Source organism: Thunnus albacares, chromosome 15, assembly GCF_914725855.1.
Source record: "Thunnus albacares chromosome 15, fThuAlb1.1, whole genome shotgun sequence".
NCBI classification, from domain to species: Eukaryota; Metazoa; Chordata; class Actinopteri; order Scombriformes; family Scombridae; genus Thunnus; species Thunnus albacares.
The window spans coordinates 23,380,027-23,397,167 of record NC_058120.1 but is presented as its reverse complement, the minus strand read 5'-3'; the positions used below and the strand labels follow the sequence as shown (position 1 = coordinate 23,397,167).

Genomic DNA, 17,141 nt, shown 5'->3' with positions numbered 1-17,141 from the left:
AGGCTGTTTTGCTGTCTGTATTACTTAACAGCTTTCTCCACTGCACAACATTGTGTCCTGGGGCAATGTTCTTCCATTGAGTTCTACTTGCTGAACCACGACTGCATCTCTCAGCATGTTTTCCAGTACACATCAAACAACACATCTATCCATTTACTGTTTCCTCCTTCGTGCAACGCTAGGCTCAGCACAGAACCAGCAATCTCTCCGAAAGTCTTGCCATCAGTTTCTGAATAAGGCTCATCCCATCAGTGATGCATGCAGACTGTTCTCCAATATCTTCAACTGCTGATATTGATTTCTCTCTTGGCGGGGGAGTTAGTTTTCCACAATGAGCCATCTGGATTTGAGAGTGCCCGAGGCAACGGACCAAGTAGATGAGCCAGGACATCTCTAATGTGAAGAGCTCTACTTTGCGAAGCAATGATAAAAAACGACATCTTGCTGAAAAAACACTCATAGAACCTGTTTATATTCTTTGCATATATGTTATATTCTATGCATGTGTAATTTTATGTGTGATTCAAACTTAATTATTGCATATATTCGTACATAAGATCTCACGATATATTGCACACAAACCTACTGTGCAGATTCTGTAGGATGATAATGGAAAAAACAATGATTGTCCCAATAAATCAGTAAAGCTACTCATTTGAAATGGTTATCATGTTTCAAAGCTCTTATATGGATCCTACAAACAAACTGGTAGCAAAGAGATTTTGCCACTTTATGTGGTACCAATTCTGGCCTTGCCCATGGACTATATCATTGGAGGTGGCCATCCCATAGTGTATTTCTATATTATCCAGAAAGGCATCTGCTGTATATATACAATGATCAAGCCAAGAGGTTGTGTGCCAAGCTTCACTAATATAAGTAAAGCTCTTATCAGGCAAGAACATTTTACTGGATAAAATAAGATTGATGTCATTACAGAACTGCAACAGATGTTTTGCAAATATAGAATTGCTATCTGACAAGCCAGCATTGAAATCCCAAATGACAAAAACACATTGTCCTCAATGAAGGAATGAAAAAATGCTAATCTGTTCAGAAATTCATCCTCAAACTGTTAAGACTCATAAGGTGTATAGATATTTATGGTAGTAAATGTCTTTTTATTATGATTGATTTCTAACCCAATAGCCCAATCAACATTCAGTTTTACCACCCTCACCAGTGGGTCATTTTTATTACTCCAAAGTATTTCCATCAGGTAACCTACCTTGGACTATTTTTGTGCTGAGATCAGTGGTGGACTCCTCAGCACCATGAAAATCCTTATGTAGTGTGTTCAGTTTATCTAGGTCTTGTTTGGCAAGCCAAGTCTCTTAGAGGCACAGGATGTCACACTCTTCCAAACTGTGTCAACCACCAAAAGTGTTGTTGAAACTTTTTTTTTTAAAGTGCTGTAGCTGAAAGGAAATTGTTTTGATTTTTCATTTATCACAATCTACAAATGTCCTTTTCCATAGTTACTCCTCAAATCTCAAGAATGGGACTGAAATTGCTTATATAGTGATATTAAATTGCCTCTGTAATGGGAAAACAGGATGTTTATGTCCTGAACAAACATCAGGAGGGGAAACACAGTGAGGCAGATTCTCTTGCTGTTTGCTTTGAGATTTCTCAATCAGTGGCCTCTTTAATAAAAAGTGACATGGTGACACAGTGGTTTTACAGCTGTTGACCTATTTTACAGGCGCTGCAGACAGACTGTGCATAATGTGTGTAATGTACTTGCTGGAGACCTTGGCCCGCTTCCTTTCCATGTGGCCACAAATGACTACATATATATATATATATAAGACTACAGCCTGCTATTCCTATACATCATTTTCCATTCTCTCCACTTCTTTCAATAAACACACACACACACACTAACTTTTCCAAACGACACCTAGCTTTAATCACACTAAACTTTCAACAGCAAAACATTAAATACATTAAAAAAATTAAAGTGCTTTTATTAAAAGCGTACAGCTAAGGTTTGATACAGGTGCTGCTGTATTGTACAGTAACATTATAGCCTATGTAGTTAAATTAGAGATAAAAACCTTCTACTGTAGCTCACCTTATAGGGAATTAAGATGACATGTAAATTTTTCCTCAAAGAGTTTTGCTTTATGGTCACTCACTCTGCTTGTAAACTTTCGATCCAGCTGAAACAGAGTAACAAGGATCTCACTAAAAAGCAGTAACATACAAAATTCAGCATTATATACAGCTAAATGCTATGCTGACTTGTTGTTAATTAAGCAAATGCTCTATTGTTTCTCCTTAAGAAAAATCCTTAATTTTACCTACATAAAACCTTTTCCAGCAGCTACGGTTTGTTCGAAACCCCTATTTACAACCGATCACTCAGCACCTGAAGCATCTCTGTGGAAATCTGGTCTCCCAGGGCATTCAGAGCACGTTCAGTAATTTACAGTCCAGTCCATCGGAGTCGACTGCCTATCAGCGTACCAGACTGCAGTTGGTCAACTGGAAAAGCAAGCAGGCGTAGCAGGACCTGCAGCGCAAGATCATTACTGTACGTCGACAGTGAGTAAAAAGGAGATTAGGAGACGAGGTTTAAGGAGGGCTCAGCCTGTGCCACGCTGTCACCACTTTCTCCGGGTGAGCCATCATGTCCTTCCACTGCTCCACAGCTTCTGGGACAGGGCTGTCGAATCCCAGCTGAACCTGCCAGAAATGTTGAGAAAAAGATAATCCGTTAGCTTGTTGCACTCAACATTAAAAGATCTCTCATTTCAGAGCATGTTTATGTATAGATATGACAGCTCAATTTAAGTGCCATTTTAAGGGATAGGTTCTTAGAACTGTCTTAGAACAATAGTTATGTTCCTAAATGAACACTGACATATGTTTTTCTTGCTGTAATCATTCCTCTTGTTCATACTGGCCATTAGAAGATCCCTTCATAATGCACTTACAATGTTAAGTGATGGGGGACAAAATCCACAAGCCTCCTTCTGTGCAAAAATAAATTAAAAAGTTTATCAGAAGCTAATATGAATCTTCAGTCATTCAAATGAGTCAAATCAAGTAGATATCTTTTAACATTACAGTCTTTTTAGTGCCAAAGTCCCTCTTTTTGTTACTATACTTCCACTGCAGCTGGACAGCCTGGGACACAAAGAGGGAATTTTGCACTAAAAAGACTGAAGATATCCACTTTATTTGACTGACTCAGACAGCCAAAGCCTCTTATTATCTTCTCTAAAAACAGGGATTGTGCTTTGTCCCCATCACTTACATTGTAAGCACATTTCGAGGGCATCTTCAAATCGTCACCACGAACAGGAAGAATGATTATTGTGAACTTGTGAACCTATCCTTTAAGGCTGATACTTTTGCTTTTGTGAATGATATTAATGATGCTGCTGATACTTTGGCACATGTTGAAAATCTTAGGAAGTTAGTCAGTTTGTTTAAGAAGTACTTTATTCATGGGAAGTACTTTATTGGTGGGGAAAGCCTCAGGAAACAGCTTGAAATAATGAGAGGTGCATTGGCAGCTCCTTATAGCAGGAAAACTTAATGGATTACTTCCTTTTGATGAATTAATTTCCGAAAAACATAATTCAGCAATTCAGTTAATTAGTAAAAAGTGCAAGAATCTCTCATTTAGACCCACATTATGAAATATTATAACAATCAATAATAAAAAATAACAAAATAAATACCTGAAGTACATCATAATTGAAAGAAAAGGCAGGGTATTATAATAATCTTTATTGTTTTCCTGAAAACCTGTTGTCAGAGTTACTCACCTGTCCGAGACACTGTTTCCTCCTAACCGAGCTGCGGCTGTAGAGTTTGACTGACAGCGAGCAGGCGTGGTCTAAGGCAGCCAGGAAGAAGTGAAACGTCTCCGTCCACTGACACTGACCCCCAGAGGCCTTCAGCACACGAGTCTTCTTGTTCATCACCACCCGCCCCAACTGGTGCATCTCCACCTTGACAAAAAATGCTTCAGAGTGGTGGGAGAAATGGAAATGAAAGTAAAATTACTACCACAAGTCACACAGTTATTCTTCCCATTTTTATTTTAGTTGTAGAGCATTCAAGACCATCTCCAGATACCTTGGGTGAGTGGTGAGGAGGATGCTGGGAGGTTTTGGGCGGCGAGGATTTGAAGCTGGATGCGTCCATTGACCGGCTGAAAGCAGGTGGTGAGATGTAGCTCGGAGTGGCACACCTGAAAATGGTATTTAATTATATTTCTATAAATAGGCAATTAATAGGGAACGTTGGATTTTATATAAGAACCTTTCATCATACAAAAACTCTTGTAAGTGGAATCTTTCCGATCCTCCCCATCCATCCAACATCGTATGAAAGCAGCTTAAGTACAATCTCACAGAGCTGCTAGCATGGCTAAAACTTACTGGTATGTCACCTTTATTTAATTCTGGGCAAAATAACAAAATCATTTTAATTTTTGTGGATGATTTTCATAGTGCTGCTGGATTTTCAAGCTATTATAAAAACGATTTGACAGCAGAGGCAGCCTATACAGTAGCCAACAGTGCCTACTTTCTTGGTAATGAATGAAGATCGAGTTTGCAATCTTATCTCAATCATCCACTGATTCTATCAGACAATGCATTAACATAAGTGTCATTTATAGAGTCTAATTCCCGTTGACACACAGGAAGCAGTGCAGCGTTGCTTGCAGTGGTCATTTTTTCAAATAAACAGACTATAAGCAGCCACAGCAATGGCCGCTGAGCACCACAGATGTCACCAGCATCAACTAAGCGTGTTGATTTCCAACATTCATCATCACATTTCATCATGTAACAGCTTCTGCTTATCAAAGTTAATCATGACCTTTACAGCTCTCCTTTCAGCAAAGTAATTATAAATTATCAGGACAGTTGTTTGATGTCAGCTGGAGTTACATTACAGGAGGTTGTGACTTTAAAAGCTACATCAATTTGACCTTTAATTACAGCCCAAAAAGATTTTTAAAAGGCCAAAAGAATGTATGAACTTGAGGAGCATCAACTATTCACATTTTGTCATCAAACCAGCAGTTTGAGGCGTTTTATATTTTGACCTTTAAATACGGCACTCCACAAGACCAATTTTGTGTTTTTCTAAAGACCAGATAAAAGTGGAGAAATGTGTTCTGCCAACATAAACTAGTGATATTTGAGATATTGCATTTGACTTTTAAAATTGATAATTACACTGTAGTGACTATTTACTCTAAATTATATACTTTAGTAAACGGTTTGTGCTTGAAAATGACATTTTTCTAGTAAAAAATGAGCATGACCCAAATGATTAATCTGTATTGCTCTGAGAAATTATAAAGAGCAGATTAAAGCTGTATTAATCTGTTTTATACTGTTTTTCTTTCTTCGACTGCCAGCAGCCCTGCTTCTTTTCAAAATTTTGCTGATATTTTTTCTACTTGAGATGTCGACGAATTCAGCTGTCTTGGCCTTTAAGAGCCTTTACTGAGTGACAGTGATTTGGACAAAATGGGGCTTTTGTGTCCACCAGATGGGTAAAATCATTCACTGAATCAAGCTGTCCCCCCGAGAATCTAAGGATGATTCACTGTCTGATCCCCTAAGTGCAGAAACAGTTCACATTTTACTGTCACTGGGAGACATGCATCCATTTATCAATATAACCACTCTCTGCTGTTGAAATGGTTTGAGGTTTGACCTACTTTCCATGTCTTACATTTCCAGAATCCGCACTGTGGTTTTTTCTCTAATAAAAGCCTGTTTCCCAATTTCCCCAAATGAATCCCCTTTCTCTTCTTCCTGTGATTATGCAACAACAGAGAAGTCTGCCTCAGTGTCACTATTGCCCTGTTAGGGCCAAATGTACGGTACATGCCAGTGGGCTACAATGCATCATGTGGACAGTTTTATGAGGCACACACAGTCCTTTGTTCTTATTTACTGTGCACACAAGAAGGAATGATAAAAGACAGGAGCCAACAGAGGAAATGGTAGAGTATAAGTAGTAAAAGTCTGGGATATTCCCACACAGAGAGTTTTTCCCCATGGCCTTAGCAGCTGGACAATAGGTTGGACAATATCAACTAATTGCTACAACTGAGAATATAACAGGTCCATTTGTAAAGTATCCAGACACCCAATGGAGCACTGATTATTTAAACTGGTTGACTCAGACTGTGAGTCACCAAACACCATTAAATATTTATCCTTCTGTATCTTATTACGTAAATCTTCTTACTTTTAGTTGTCACGTTGCTATAATTACACCCAAATTCTCTTTTTAGTCAAGGTTAACCTCCATGATCAGGTTCAGCTGAGGTTAATCGGTAATAAAAAGGTAAAAACCAAGACTAGAGCAACTTAAAGCCACTATGTGCAGAATTAAAATATTATATTATTAATGCTATAGTGATTATAGCATCTTTCAAATTATGGGATAATCATTTTTGTTAAATAAAAAATTCAACAATCACTGTGAAAACTTGTGTGCAGTGTGTATCGATGTCTGACATAATGTATTTTCTGATATTACCTTTAGGAGGTGCCAGAGTCAGAAATTTTCAAGTCCTATATGTAAATTGCATAATTTGGACCCGCTCCCTGTGTAGATATAAAGGGCTCATTCTAAGGTAACATAACACGATTCTTATTTTCAGGTGATTATACACTAATTAAAACATATTATATTCAATTTCTGCCAAGTCCGTTCTGCTAGATACCGCTAAATCTTACACACTGCACATTTAGTGAATAATAATGCATCATATTTTAATTGTTCTATTTTGTGAGTAAAATCTGAATCTGCAACATAACCAGTAAAATTTATCTGTCAGGTAAATGTAGTGGTACAATGTTATCCTCTGAAGTAGAAGTATACAGTTTGTAAGTTATTTCAGGCTACAATGAGTTAAAATAGTAACATAATTCAATATTTTAATATATAAACATAATAATAAATCAATAGCTGTTTGGGGTCCTTTTTGTTGGGGGCCCCAGGCAGTTGTGTACCTTGCCTAATGGTAAAGTCCACTCATGCTGATTGGTTAAGACAAAACTAAAGAAAACATTAACAGAGTCTGACTGAATGAATGAAGTGAAACAAAATGCTGATATAATCTGATTATCAGCCTAGCTTTAAATTGAGGTTAAGACCAATATAAAAATAATGAATAAACACTGACCTTTCTGAGTGTGAAAATAATGTTTAATGACTTTCTTGAGGATAAACACATTTAAATGATTGGGAGGTATATCTGACCCGGAGTAAAATCATCTGGTATAGACCTGTACTGTTACATTCAATGCTCATATTGGCTGCATATCAGTGTTTAGGGTTGTTGTTAATGTCCAATTGCAAAGCCAAACAATAATTTAATTAATAGCCTGAAAAATCTCTTCTGAAAGTTGTTTCTAGGTTAAGGTGATCACAATTAAAGTTCTTAAATTTCTTGTAGTTTTGTAAATATTTCCAAAAATGTTTCTACTTGAACCGCACAGACAGACAAAAAAACAGACACATGAAGTAAACACTCACAGAGGATTTGGAGGGAGGGTTGAGGTCCAGCCAGTGTTCTGTCTCCTCAGGGCCGAGCTGTCGCAGGGAGAGGACGCACTCCGCCACCGTACGTTTTTTGGGGCTGTGTGTCTGCAGCCGCAGCACCAAGGCGCTACAACGCAGCTGCTGGAGACGCAGCGCAAACACAAAGGTCTCCATGAAGCATGTATCCTAAAAATCAGAAGAGGCAAAAAGAAAATAAAGGTCAGAAAGGGTCACTACAATATATGAGCCAAGATGAAAACAATGGAACTCAATCAGGAGCAATAAATCAATCTGAAACCACAGAGTGGATGCAAACTATGTTGGTTTTTCCAACTGTAAAAAAAAATCCTACAAAGAAAGTTAGTCTCCCAAAGAAAGTTAAATTCAAAGTGCTTTAAGAAAGAGAACTGTATCTGTATATATAGATCATATTAATGGTAAATTATCTCTAATAAAAAACAGCATTTTTATTAATAAACCTTCTGCTAAAATGTATCTTTTAAGGAAAACTGTAAACTCTAAACATTATTTTCAAACTTAAACATAAAATCTCAACCTTCAGGTATCTCATGGAGCGTTTCTGCTTTTCAAATATGTATCAGGTTTTAGTCGGTGCTCTGCATGTACCTGAAAGTACTCTTTGACTGAGCTCTTGAACTGTATTGGTTTGGGGATGGTGATGATCCCTTTAAATCCAATCTTTTGTTGTTCTGCTCCATCCAGAGGAAGGTTGAGGTCTGAACACTGATAAGGAAAGAGGAATGAAAGTTTTAATAGAGGCAGGTCAAATATTTGCAAGCCTAAGCACTCTTAAGTAAACAAGTTCTCTCCTGAGAAAAAAAAGGACATGAACACAAAAAACGTGAGAATAAAAACTTGAACATATATCCAGTTATTGTGCTTTTGTGTGCGTGCTTATGTGAGGTTTTTAGAGAAGCATGAATGAGTTAAATATTCCTCTGTTCAGCCCAAATATCCAAGTGCTGCACCAATGTGACCTTGGGGAAAAATGAAACCCAAACTCAAACCTTGAAGGGGGGGATGCGGTGCCCCTTTTTCATTTTCATCCCACACATTAAGACAATCTATGCACGCCATTGCATTAAAACCCTGTAACTGTATGTAAATAAAGATTTAATTTACAATACACACACTGTAGGTGTAGTGTGTTGACTTTTGAGTCAATGCACACTTCCTCAGATACACTGAATGCTGTGTTTTAAGATCAATCGAGACGAGTTCTGTTCGTTAAAAACAACCTATTCCTCCTGACTGTCCGAGCCAAAGTTAATAGAGCATTGAGCGGAGCTAACAGAGACCTGTATTCTGGACACACAGAGGGTCCATTGTGAAATGCAGCAGAAGAGCACAACAGAGCTTTTTGTCCCATTCCCTCACAGCATGTAACCTTACCTGGACCAGGGTGATCCACACCTGCTCCAGGGCCTCTTGGTAATTCAGACGAACGCACACCTTCCCCAGCTCACGTTCATCCCCTGACAGAGTGATGGAGTCTGTAATGTTTGGGAATCAGAAGACAGCGGAAGAACAGGGACAAATTACAATTTACAAGATGTAATGTTATTAAATTAATGTGAGTTTGTATGTAGTTGTAACATGGTGTTAATGAGTGTTTACAGAAGATTCAGAGGGAAATTTAAAGATGATTCCCGCCCTTTATTTTAGTGTTGTTAGTGAGTACAAATGTGCTTATCTTACAACTCTGAACATGTAATTTGCAACAAAATCTTTTCATGGATATGTATTATGTATTTGTTTCCACAAATATCTTGAAAGTTTACTTTGCTTCTCAATCCAAATTGTCTACAGACTCTGCTAAAACAAGAAAAGCTTCATCTGATTCTGCATATTATGGTTTTATTACTGCATTCTTTCCAGGTTAACATATTAATAAAAGTGGATTTGTCATAACTGTGCAGGACCTTCAGAAAAAATGGCTTGCAATTAAAATAAATAACCAAATGATTTATCTCTTAATATAACAAAGCTGCTTTTCTTCCTGCAATAATACAATCTTTATGTAAGAAAGCTTATCTCTGATGCTAAATGGTGGATTGTTGTAAAAACATTTGGAAGTGATTACTGAGTCTGCCCTTTCATGATTGCACAATGAAGAGTGATCGTAATCAGACTTAGTCACGTCCCCTTAAGATGAGTGTGTGGGGGCATTTTCTTTTCTCTTTTATCTCAAGGAGGAATGGCAGCTGAGTTGATCCAAACAGAAAGTTTGAAAGGGAATGTGTTTGGAGATGGAGATAAAACTGAAAGGGGAAGTATTTGAGCGTTTGGAGATTGAGATAAGTATGTACCGACCCAGGCTGCTTTCAATGGACCCCATCATGGAGGAATTGCTGCTAGGAACACTGGATACAGAGTCGAAGCACTGCAAGTGAAACCAACACACACAGCGACAGTCAGGACAGCACGAAAGACTCACTATTCTTTCCACAGAAGCCCAAAACTTTATCATTTAACAAAACTAAGTGCTATGCTATAAGCTCTGTGAGGCTGTACTAATGCACAGTGATGATTTGAACTAAATACTAACATCAGACAATGCGTTCACAATGACAATGCTGTGCAATATGTTGAAGTTTAACAGGTATAATTTTTACATTCACCATCTTAGTTTAGCATGTTAACATGCTAACATTTGCTAATTAGCACAAAACACAAAGTACAGCTGAGGCTGATGAGAACGTCATGAGTTTTGCAGGTATTTTTCAGGGTTGTTTTTTGTTTGTTTGTTTGGTTGGTTGGTTGTTGTTTTTTACCAAATGATGGCGCTGCATTAAAAAAAAAAAAATCAGGAGATCAAAGTTATCACAATTGATTCTCTGGAGAGCATGGATGTGTGTACCAAGTTTCATTGACTAGTTGTTGAGATAATTCAATAAATAACTAAAAAGTCAACCTCATGGTGGTGCAAGAGGAAAGGTGAGAGGATCATCAAAGTTTTGAAAATGCATCCTTTAGGGACCTTGAATATCTGCTGTAAATTTCAGGGCAATTCATCTTATAGATATTTCAATCTGAACCACAATGTCAACCTGATGAGCAAAACTCGAGAGTCACCAATGTCATCATCAAAACATCGTTTGGGAACGATGAATGTCTGAACCAAACTTTGTGCCAATCCAAGTAGATGCTGAGATGTGTCACAGCATGAGTGAAAGTTTTGACCTGCTGGTGGAGCTACAGGAAGAGTCGGGGGTTCACAAAAGTCATTTGGATTCATCCAGTAGGGACTTTGAACATCTGTTGTAAATTTCAAGGCAATCCATTGGATAGTTGTCGAGATACTTGAGATTGAGTGAGATCCTTTGGGAACCATGAATGTCTGCACCAACTTTCAAGGCAATCCATCCAATACTTGTTGAGATACTTCAGTCTGAGTCAAAGTGGTGGACCAACTAACCAACACTGCCAAAACAAAAACATCCTCTTTTCTTGTTTCTTCTTCAACTCTACTGTAAGTTTGAAAACTTTTTGTTTCACATCTTCACTCCGGGTTTATTTGTTTAGATCTATTCAGTGTATTTATTACCTGCCATCCTTTCATTATTTACTACTGTTTGCTCATAATGTTGCCAAACTAAACATTTGAGGTAATTGAGCTGTAATTGCACACCCATAGTATGTTGCTCTGGGTAAGAAGAACATCCGCAGAAGTCCAAGGTGAATAGAAATGTATACGTGTTGTTCCACAACATGCAAAAACAGAGATAAGAAAAACTCTGACGCTCTGACATTAATCACAGAGTGAGCCCTGACTAAGAAACTGTAATGTTTATCGAGGTTTTGGGCGAGACATTGGATCGATTGTAACATGGCCTCATACGTTCATATTAACAGGGAGCAGGTGACAGTCATACCACACCTCATCCTTTATAGAACAAAGAAATACGCCCCAACATACTCAACATATTCATTGTTTTCCTTATTGTATAACTGATTAAATAGCACTCTATCCAAGACAATCAGCAGGTACGTCCCTAATCCAAAATCCTGGAGCTGAATCACATGTGGAAAAGAGAAGTGCATTCAGGGACAGCTGCTAACTGGAGGAGTACGTGCTGAACCTGAAATTAATCTCCAGTGACATTAAGATCAATTTCAAATTACCATTATTTACATAATACTTTTAAAATCCATTTTACATGGAACCACAAGCTTAACTCCATAATTCTTTGTTAGGTAAATATTTAAAGAAGTTTTATGGAGTTTGGAGCTAGGATATAAAGCATTAACGGTCTTAAGGATAAGTTGTTTGACTGAAAACATTTATTGACCACTGAAAGCTTCAATAATTTACATAGTTAAATTATTAAAACAGAGTCAAAAAGACAAACAAAAAATTACCCTTATCCCTCAACCTCAGATCAGATAAAAAGGCTTTTTTTCCTCTTCTTCACAAATCAGTTGATGAAATTAATTCAATTAAAACTTAGTTTATTTAAAGCTGAAGTGCAGGATTTTTGTCTCCCCCTTCTGGCAATGAGAGTTATAAGAAAAACACTGTTGACGTGGTTAAATCATAGGCTATGCCGTAGCCTACTAAATCACTGTTGTTGCAGCTTGCGATACCTCTGCCCAGAGAGCATGCGCAGTATGCGTTCATCTGGCCAGCGCGGGAATGTCGCCACTGACACCATATTTAAAAACTCTGTATACAGTGAAATACAGAGAGATTTATCTGGCGGTGATAAGCTTAATCGGCATTGTGCTAACTTGTTTGGCAAGGGCTTGAATGTAACAGACGTTAATTTATTTGTAAAAGTTTCACACTGCATGCTTAACTTCTTTGTTTATCTTTAAATAAAGTGGTATTGTTCTTCTCTCTTGCCGAGAGAAGAACAATACCACTCTCATGTCTGTACAGTAAGTATGAAGCTAAAGAAGCCAGTTAGCTTAGCTTAGCATGAAGACTGGGAACAAAGGCTGACTGACAGGGAGAGAGAGATACTTTGCAAAACAGTGCAAAACACAACGTTAGATATATTTTATGTTATTATGAGAAGTGTAGTCTCATGCCGAGAGCACGCACGCAAGCATGTAGGATGTTGACTGTTAATGGCCACCAATGTCACTAATGAGAAGGAATTTCTGATTTTTACAATTAGATACTTTAACATTTTACATTTTGTTTCAAAAAAGTTTGAATTTTAATTTGAATGGCAAGTATCTTTTCAATTTCAAAACTTTTAAATATAGTTTATCTCAAAACTGTTATTGATTATTTTCTCCACCCATCCAACAGCACGCCTGCCTCTGTTTCAACTCTCTGTCGCCTCACTTTTCCTCTTACATCAAAATATCAGCTCGTGAGACTCATTTGCAATGTTCCACTTTGCTGCAGAGGACGGTGGAAACTGTAAAACTATATTTAGTCTTGGTTGACACAGGGTGAGAAACGCTGTGTGAATACAGATTAGATAGAGAACAGTCTCACCTGCATGTGACTGTGTGAGGTGGACAGATCAAACATGGAGCTGCTAAGTCGCTGCTGGCCAGGCTTCGGAGTCCAACCTGGAAGCAAAAAAACAGTCCACATCAAAGTGATTTAATTGGTCATCATTCAATTAGTCGTTATTTTGTTATTTTGTGTCAGACTATAGAAAGATATGAATACTGGGACCATACAAAGTATTTACAACTCTTTTCTACAGTAAATCTGAAATAACTCTTATATAAACATTACATAATGATGAATATGCAAACTGTATTTAGCTGTAAGCTAATGCGTTTGTAATAGTTGGTCAAGAAGTAAGTAAGAAAGAAAGAAAGAGAAAAAATGTGCAGATCATTCATTTCTGATTGGTATACATTCACAAATGTACTGTACTTCTGTGAGCTTCTGTTAAACATTTGCCACTACTTTGTTTTTAAAAGACACACTAATTATAATACATTAGTTGCTCAGTTTATAACTAAATATCCTTCACCTCCAGTATCCCTCAACCACTCAACCATGAATATATTTCCAGCCAAAAATATATTTCTGTTGTTCACCTTTTTGTATTTTTTAAAAAAAAGGTTCACATAGTGTTTTTCGATACTGTGTACTGATGGTCTGTGGTACCTGGACTTGGATTTTGGGGACTGGAGTTCCTGTTCTTCAGTGTATCACGGCGGGTCGACCCGGGGGAAAGATACTCAGCCATCTGACCCTGATGGAAGCCGGCCTCTGAGCTGTGGACGGCCTGACTGGAGCCCACCAGCTCCGCCTTTCTCTCAGCATACGTGCACCTGGCCGAACCTGCAGACAGACAGCAGGCTCTGCGGTCAGCGTGCTTCCATTGTGACCAAATTATTCTCTTCAGTCGATAAAACTTAAAAGACCACAGCTATTCATATAGAAACAGGACATCCTGGTTCTGCTCTCCTGTGCAATCAAGTTTCAGGTCACACCTCAGTAATCTCTGAGCTGATTTTAATGAAACTTAAATGCATGAGGCATTATAGCAGTTGGCATTGTAAGTCTTAGCTGCAGGCCTTTGTGACGTTTGTGGTGCAGTTAAATGTATCAGTCACTCAATTTATCCTTAAACGCACCCTATGGAGGGGTGAGATTATGTGTGTTTTTCTACCCTGATTTAATTTAGTCCTTGTGCTCCAGGGTGCAGGGTGGTGGGATACTCGCTGACTGACCTACTGTAATTAAATGTTATACTGAAAGGCGATAATTCACACACTGTATAGTAGACGTGGAACCTGCTACATGAATCTATATCTTTGTCATCAAAAAAATATAAATAAGTTAAAACGTCTCAAAAGAAATAAACACGTTTGTCTGTCGTTATACTTCAATAAAATTATGCTACAAGAGAACCTGCTTGTGAGAAAGACCGTGATCCTGGTCCTTCTGCAATTGAGCATCTGACACTAATATGAAGCTTCAGCCGTCCAAAAGAGTCAAATCAAGTAGATATCTTTCAACATTACAGTATTTTTAGTGCCAAAGTCCCTCTTTCAACAGGGAAACACTGTCCAAGGAAACACAAAGAGGGATCTTTTAAAAGCCAGAATGAACAGGAGGAATGATTACAGCGAGGAAAAACCTCATTCAGTGTTCATCCAGGCACCTGACTGCTGACTGTTGTTTTCTATAAAAGCAGACAGAGAGTTGTCTTTGAAACTTAAGAAAACATTGGACCATTCTAGGATTTCCAGGGGAATACAGAAACCAAAAGTTCAACACTGTTTCAGGAAGGTGAAATGAATTACTGTACATGATGTGTGTTCTTTGTGGACAGTGATACTACAGTGATGGGAATGGCATTGTTTACCAACCCAACCTTTAAGTCAACACTACCGTCAGGTTTCTACATTGTTCATTCACATAGATTGTGTAAATTAAATGAATCCATTAAGGCCAAAAAGAATCTGAATCATCCTTAATGGCAGATGTTATTTTTTCAGTGGGTACGTACTCTGCAGCCCGGACTGTAAATTGGGGTAGCGGGAGCCTCTGGGCTGGATGTAGGACGCCTTGAAGGTTGGGAGAACAAACGGCACCTCTCTGCCATCCGGGGGCAGCTTGGATAGGAGGTAATCCTCTGTGACTGCCCTTCTCCCTTCATACGGATCCCGTCCTGGCTCTGCTGCTTTGTTAGGAGGCATCTTCAGTGAGATCACTTGAAATCAAAGAAAATCACACAGTCAGAAACAAAACAGTCTGTCGAAGCTGTTTGATGTGCAGCCGTGCAGGATGCCAGTTTACCTTGCGTCTCCTGTTCCTTTTCCTTCTTCTTAATGAAGTTCTTGCAGCAGTTTTTCAGGCACTCCATGGCTGCAACTGGAAATATTTCAGTGTTGTAACAGTAAGTGAAAATTACAGTTTACACAGTAAACAGTGATACCACCAGGGCCGGAGCAAGTATTCCTAGGGACCTTATCAGGAATTGCTGACACTCCAAAATCCCCAAAACTGTTATGTTGCCCTTACAAATACTGCAAATTAACCCATAGATTTCATTATTTGTCATAATCCCATAGCCCTCCCCAAAATTTGGAATTTCATATAATCCCAATTTTTGCTATAGTGCACTCCTATCGCTAAACTTAGTGCTCCATAAATGTGTTGTTATAACCCAAACATTTTTTCTAGTTCCACCCCAAAACCAAATATATGTGACTGGATATAATCCCAAATTGTGCAACAGTGTCCCCAAGTCCCCCAAATTTGATAAAATGCTCCAAAAATGTGTTGTCATAATCCTAAAATCTAAAATTTATTGCACCCAATTCCACCAAATTTGGTAAAGAACCCCAAAAATGTGCTGATATAATCTCAATAATGCTCCCAATTACCACAAAGTTGTTACAGTGCTCTCAAAGCTTGTTTGGTGTGTCATGTTCCCAAAATCTTTAGAATTCACCTAAATCCCCCAAATTTGGTATTTGATATAATCTCAAATTGTTTTATAGTGCTCCCCCATTGGTAAATATTTGGTATAGTACTCCATAAATGTGCAGCTATAATCCTAAATTTTGTTTAGTACATGCCTCCCAAAGATAGGCTATGAATTGAATAATAATCACTTTTAGCATGGATAGAGTGCTAAACAGTGCTAAATTGTTCATTATTCTGATCTACAGCCATAATAATTAGTCAATTAATCAGTTAGTCAATTGACAGAAAATTAATTGTCAACAATTTTGATAGTCAAATAATTGTTTAAGCAATATTTCTGAGCTAAAATGACAAAACCTCACTGGTTCAAACTTCCCAAATTTGAATTCTTTGCTGGTTTTCATTCTCATCTAAGATAACAAACCTTTTATCTTTAGCTTTCGGCCAAACAAAATAAGAAATTTTGAAGTGTAAACATGAGGTCTGGGAACTCAGGATGTACATTTCTCACAATTTGACAACCAGATGAATAATCAATTAATCGAGAAAATAATCAGTAGATCAATGATAATGAAAATAATCGTTAGCTGCAGCCCAAGTGCTCTCAAGTTCACAAATCTCTATGTCATTTGTGATGTTTTGGTATGTAAGAGCTCAATATGCATTATAATAAACCCTTTTTTTAAAATAGGTTTGCTAAATAATGATAACACTTTGTTTGGGGGCCATTTGAAGGATTGATAATAAATCAGCTCCATATAAAAAGTGAAAAGGGTATAAACCATTTATGACCTTGCAACAGTTGTATTGCTTTGTGCTGTGGGTGTATAAAGGAATTTGCGTTGGTGTAACTGTGCTACAATACATTAAATAAGGCAGTTAATCAAGTAATTTACAAAACTAGAAAAAGCAGATCTTACCTATGAGGTGTTTTCATTGAAACAGGAGAAACTTTTTCACATCCAGCAGCGCAGTTCACACTCACAGCCGAGTGGAGAGAAATACCAGTGAGCTCAGGTTTATAGTGCACTTCAGTTACAGGTCTCTCTCTCTCGCTCTCACTCTCCCCCTCCCTTTCTCTCTCCTTCCCTATCTCACTCCCTGACTCTCTCATTCCCGGACTGACAGCGTGTTTGAGCTTCCTTCCCCGAACAGTCATGAGTGCACCACTTTCTGATTTGATTTTTATTTTTCCTTTTTACCCCTCTAATCACCAGGGTGTGCTCAC

The 17,141-nt window shown here is 38.0% G+C and overlaps 1 protein-coding gene across 1 annotated transcript; it reads right to left on the bottom strand.

Moving 5' to 3' along the window:
- Positions 1–2,120: 2,120 nt before the first annotated feature.
- Positions 2,121–17,000, bottom strand: LOC122997738 (tandem C2 domains nuclear protein). Its single transcript, XM_044373924.1, has 12 exons — positions 16,834–17,000; positions 15,281–15,355; positions 14,991–15,194; positions 13,640–13,816; positions 13,010–13,086; positions 9,871–9,940; positions 8,950–9,050; positions 8,164–8,280; positions 7,531–7,722; positions 4,096–4,210; positions 3,783–3,982; positions 2,121–2,691 (listed from the first exon to the last, which is right to left on the bottom strand). The coding sequence occupies exons 2-12, from the start codon at positions 15,345–15,347 to the stop codon at positions 2,581–2,583; spliced, it is 1,431 nt and encodes a 476-aa protein (XP_044229859.1). The 5' UTR covers positions 15,348–15,355; positions 16,834–17,000; the 3' UTR covers positions 2,121–2,580.
- Positions 17,001–17,141: the final 141 nt, after the last annotated feature.